This window comes from Gadus chalcogrammus, chromosome 3 (assembly GCF_026213295.1).
Source record: "Gadus chalcogrammus isolate NIFS_2021 chromosome 3, NIFS_Gcha_1.0, whole genome shotgun sequence".
Classification (NCBI taxonomy): Eukaryota; Metazoa; Chordata; class Actinopteri; order Gadiformes; family Gadidae; genus Gadus; species Gadus chalcogrammus.
In genome coordinates, this window is record NC_079414.1 from 12342234 (window position 1) to 12347233 (window position 5000).

At 49.2% G+C, this 5000-nt stretch overlaps 1 protein-coding gene across 7 annotated transcripts in view; it reads right to left on the reverse strand.

The window, feature by feature from the left end:
- The window catches only part of rbm47 (RNA binding motif protein 47), a 19318-nt gene that overhangs the window by 7314 nt on the left and 7004 nt on the right, over window positions 1–5000 (reverse strand). For 4 of the 7 annotated variants that reach the window (XM_056586006.1, XM_056586011.1, XM_056586008.1 and 1 more), the window contains exons 1-3: window positions 4082–5000; window positions 671–1549; window positions 1–248 (exon numbers count right to left, since the gene is read on the reverse strand). The exon at window positions 1–248 is cut by the window's left edge and continues 89 nt beyond it; the exon at window positions 4082–5000 is cut by the window's right edge. In XM_056586006.1, the coding sequence (XP_056441981.1) occupies window positions 1–248; window positions 671–1549; window positions 4082–4156 (1202 nt within the window). In that variant the 5' untranslated portion in view covers window positions 4157–5000. Of the gene's footprint in view, window positions 249–670 lie in introns of all 7 variants that reach the window. The other 3 variants (XM_056586009.1, XM_056586010.1, XM_056586007.1) reach the window with 2 other exon arrangements.

The window sequence follows — 5000 nt, forward strand, 5'->3', positions numbered from 1 at the left end:
TAGTTTGGCTGGGGCGTCTCCGCCGGTGCAGCGACAGTGCCCCCTTTGGATGCCTTCTGGTAGCGCGTGTACTGCTCCTTGTCCACAGGCTTGGCCAGGGTCACCTCGATGCAGGAGCCCTCCACCTCAGTGCCGTTGAGGTGGTCCATGGCCAGGACTGCGTCGTCCCGGGAGGTGAAGTGGACAAATGCGTAGTCGCGGATCTTCTTGACGCGTTCTACGCAGCCTTGGTTCCATTGGCCGAATACCTGGGAGGAACATGAGGAGACACATCAGACACTCACTACTGAGGATCAGAGCCCGATCAGTCTGGTTATTGTCTGACTTCTTTAAATGGTAGAACGACCAATCGTGACGAATCTTACTGATCTCGGCCTGTCTTGTTTAACTGGTATCCCAAGGCATAAACACAGCCAGGGTGAGTGGTTCGATTCCCACTGGGGCCTAAACACTGCAAAAGAGTATTCACTTGACTACCCCATTTGGCGTGTTCAATATGTTCTATGTTCAGAATATTTACATTTTGGTTTGAGGATTATCCCAAAGATCCTCCTGTACTTTGTATTGGACATTGGTGTGATCAACGTGGAATCTAGTGCATTTTCTTTTCTTTTGTGACTAATCCCAGGAATAATGACTGACAGCCGCAGACAGAGAATAGGACCAGTACCTTCCGCAGGGTCTCCTCGCTGGTCTCCATCATGAGGTTGCGGACGTAGAGGATCTTCACCGTCTCCATAACGTCCTCGTCCACGTCGATCTCCGGCTCCGCCCAGTCCACGGCGATCTGGTGTCCCCACAGCTGGATCCTGCCGGGCATCAGCTTCCGGCGGGCCATGGCGGCGGCGCGGTGCGACTCGTACTCCACGAAGGCGAAGCCTCGGTTCTTCATCTTGTCGGCGGCGCTGGCGTACACGATGACGTCCAGCACGCCCTCCGTCACCTTGGACACCTCCTCCAGGATCTCCTCCCGCTTCTTGGTCTTGGGGATGCCGCCGATGAACAGCCGGCAGTTGTCCACCGAGCAGCAGACGCCCAGCAGGCGGCCCGGGCGCACCTCGTAGTTGTTGAGCTCCCGCACCGCCCGCTTGGCCTCGTGCTTCTGCGTGTACATCACAAAGGCGTAGCCGCGGTTCTTGCCATCAAAGTCCATCATCAGGCGCATCTCGTAGATGCGGCCCACCGACTCGAACACGGGCACCAGTTCGTCTTCGTACACGTCCCGCGGGATCTTGCCCACGAAGATCTCACAGCCGCGCGGGGGCGCCTGTCCGTCCCAGCCCGGCGGGGGGCCGTACTTGCGCTGGCCGTTCTCCTGCACCATGTCGTAGCCGGTGCGCTCCATCAGGGTGACCAGGGCGGCCTCATTTGGCGCGCCGGCCACGCCCTCAGGGACGGACACGTGGTCGTGGTGGGCGAGCAGGTGGGAGGGGCCCGCGGGTGGTTTGGCGCTGCTGGAGGGGGCGGACTTGTTGCTCATGGTTACGGAAGAGGAAGCGGGGTCTTCGGCTGTCATTCTGAAAAGACCATCCAATGTGGAATCTGGAGTCTGCAGGGTGGGGAAGAGCAGAAGGAATCGTTTAGGTCCCGGAACGTAGATTAGGACTAACATCATAAGGATCAGAGGTAGAACACGTACCAAGGAGGTGCCAAGGCCTACACTGGGAGTCCACTCTTAATAATATAGTCCTTATGATAACAAAACATGTGATAATAATGATAATACACAGAAGTGTAAGCGAGCAAAAGAATATCAATAAGTAAATCCATGGGATAGTGAGTGAGGACAACAAGGACAATTATCTTCTACTCTATGTCATCCTGTCCAGAAACCAATTATGCATGCAGGGCAAAATCATCAGGAACAGAGTGTCCTAAAGTGTAACATCGATCCACTGAGAACACTTAACCTGCATCCTTAACTGCGCCCTAAGGGTCTTATATGCCCTCGTGAGAAACACATTGTGACAAAATACCGGCATCCTCAAAAGGGTTGCGGCCTAAGCAAAATTCACTTTGCTGCGATATGCGCCTGGGAGTCGCACCAAATGAGAATACGAGGTCTATAAATCACACACCCTGCCCTAACTATCCCTAGTTTTACTGCACTGTTATGCTGAGGTTCTCAGTTCCAGGCTTGACCTTTGACCCCGATCGGGGGGAATAAAGGGCTGTAAACCTTGACACCCTCGACTCAAGGTTCACAGGGTTTAACCAGGTCACATGGGCTCCACTTGGGTGACTTGTGTGTATGTGAGCTTGTGTGCGTCTGTCTGTGTGTATGTGATCCTCAGAAATGTGAAGTCCAATTTTTCCATGTATTATGGTTCCAACACTCATTTGGTCCCAAGGGCAGATTGAATCGGGCTGTCTTCAAGAGGATAGAGTTAAGCATTAGGCCACCACTAGCTGCTGCACTAGTAGCATTAGACCACCACTAGCCACTGCACTCGTAGCATTAGACCACCACTAGCCACTACACTAGTAGCATTAGACCACAGCTAGCTGCTGCACTAGGAGGAGTGGGTAGTACTGTGTAGAGAGCCCTGGGGACCAACTCCAGGTCTGAAGCTGGTGCCTTGGTCATGTGCACAGGCAGGAGTATTAACCTAGCGTGCATGTTTTATGGTCCTAATGGTGTTTGAGGAAACCAGAGACCCCGAATGAAACCAACGTGAACGCAGGTCAGAACCCAGGACCTTCTTGCTGTGAGGCCGCAGAGCTAACCACTGTGCTAACCAGAGTAAGCCTGCATGCTTATGTGTAACTGTGTGTGTGTGTGTTGCTTTATTAACAAGTGCATAGTAAAGGAGAAACAGAGAACAATCAGAAATCGGCTTCCGACACATAAACCTCTTACTGCCCGGCCGGTTTTCCGTCCCCAACAGAACGGAAAAATGCCCAAGTATTTAAATCCCCAGATAACCAGAGTTTATAAAACATGGGGACGACCAAACAAAGACACAACCTGAACCAACTGAGTATAGTCTTTTCCCTCTGACCAAACGTGGTCACCTACGTAAACAGGCCATAACCAAGTAACCATGGTAATGAACGGGGGTTAGACCTCACCTGATACCCACACCTCCCAACTACCCATGTCACAGAAATAGCTAGCTGTCAAGGTAAAATTGATAGTTTGACCACCAATAAAGACACTTGAAAGACAACTAGAGAACTAGAATATATGAAATATGTATAACCCATTACATTATGAGATAATTAGCCTATTTTTTAAAAGACAAATTCTCAACCACTTCATCAGCGGAAAAGAAAGCATAACTAGCATGGAACAAGTTTCAAATTTGTGTCTGTTTTTTTGGCAACGTCTGGTAGGTTCATCGCCAGTGAGTGAACTCCACGCACGGTGATGATCGGTACTATTGATGACGGGACGGAAGCTATTCTGTTTAGCAAACACAAAAGAGCCATTTCCATACGAAATGTAAAAAAGCAGCGAGAGAGAGATGTGCGGCCGCTACCACTTGGATACTGTTAGCTTAGCCGCCTGAAGCAGTTAGTTCTTTTAAACACCTCCTCACACTTCCCCTCAGCACCCAGAAGCCTCCTCTGTGCGAAGGGCTAGCATGACTCGGCGTCCCTTATCAGTCTTTATCGGGGCTGTTTAATGACAAAGGGAGGACAACATTCAGGGTGGGGGTTGTGCTACTCCCGATACAACAGAGCTACGTGATATCGTCACTCGACACACGACCAACCGGCTGGTGGTGACCGCTTTCTAGACGGTGGTCTGGTGGTCTGGTGGTCCGGCCATAGAGGTTTGTGTTATGTTGGTATTTCCAGTTAAAAGCACGCAGGGGTTGATAGCATGGAACTGGGTTGAAATGCTACAAATGTGCCAAGTGGTTTATCTCATTTACAAGGTAAACGTTTAGGAGATACCTCTTCCTTGGTGAGATAAAGAAAAAAATTATGTGTGTGTTTGTGTGTGATAGCCACACAATAAAATACGGACAATGTTAAGAGGACAAGGAGATGACTACATTCAGGGGGGGAATTCAGCGGTACGGAAAATAATAAACAACAAATGTATTTGCTAGCTAACCCATTGACTACCTACCTCTGTTCTTAGTAACAGCTGACCTTTAATGCAGATGTGTGTGTGTGCCTGTGTGTGAGAGAAACATGAGGACATGAGGCGACCACAGGTAGATGATTAACCACAGCCAACGCAAATCACAGCTCACTCACATGAACAGAGAGGGGAGGTGCATTTAACAATCTTACAACCAGTGTTCCTGATGACCCACTCCATGAAAAAAACTAACGGTCTTCACAGGGTCACGGACACAAGCTTCAAGATAACTTTTATAATGTTTTATAACGGGGGCAACATTATGTATATGATTGACCGAGGCCCCTGATCCTCTACATATTAACTGTGTCTCAAAGTGCTACTGTTGTTTGGAGTACTGTAGTGTCTCTGTAGATCTGCGTGTGTGTCAGATTTGTGTATCGCTACCAACTGAATACACGTTGCTATGGGAATATGACGTATTTCGTCAAGTGCCCCATTAAATCTTATAGTGGGTATGAATTCTCAAGACCTCTATCTCAGTATTTAGCAGTCATTCAGCTTCTTCTGAACCCCACTCTCCCTGGCACGTGGAGACCCAGTGGTCACCCACTGACCCCCTAACGGGGTCAGTCGTCTACAGAACTCTAGCCGCACCAGTGAAACACCGGCATTCTCGCTGGCTTTTCAATGTCGTCGTTCTTTCAACCCAACCGACAACCATCTGGTATTCCAAAATGCAACTGACATTAAAATGTTATTTCTGATGTTTAAAATACTAAACTCAACTCAACACAAATGAACCTAAAACGATATATCAAGCTAAACCTAATCTAGAACTAGAAGTTTTCACAGTTTACATTACCTCAACTGCCCTTTTTAATTTACCTCATCTGTCCTGCCCAAAGTCTCCCAAAGCATTCAACCTAAAGCTCTGACAGCCTTCTCTGTAAGCCGGTAGGCG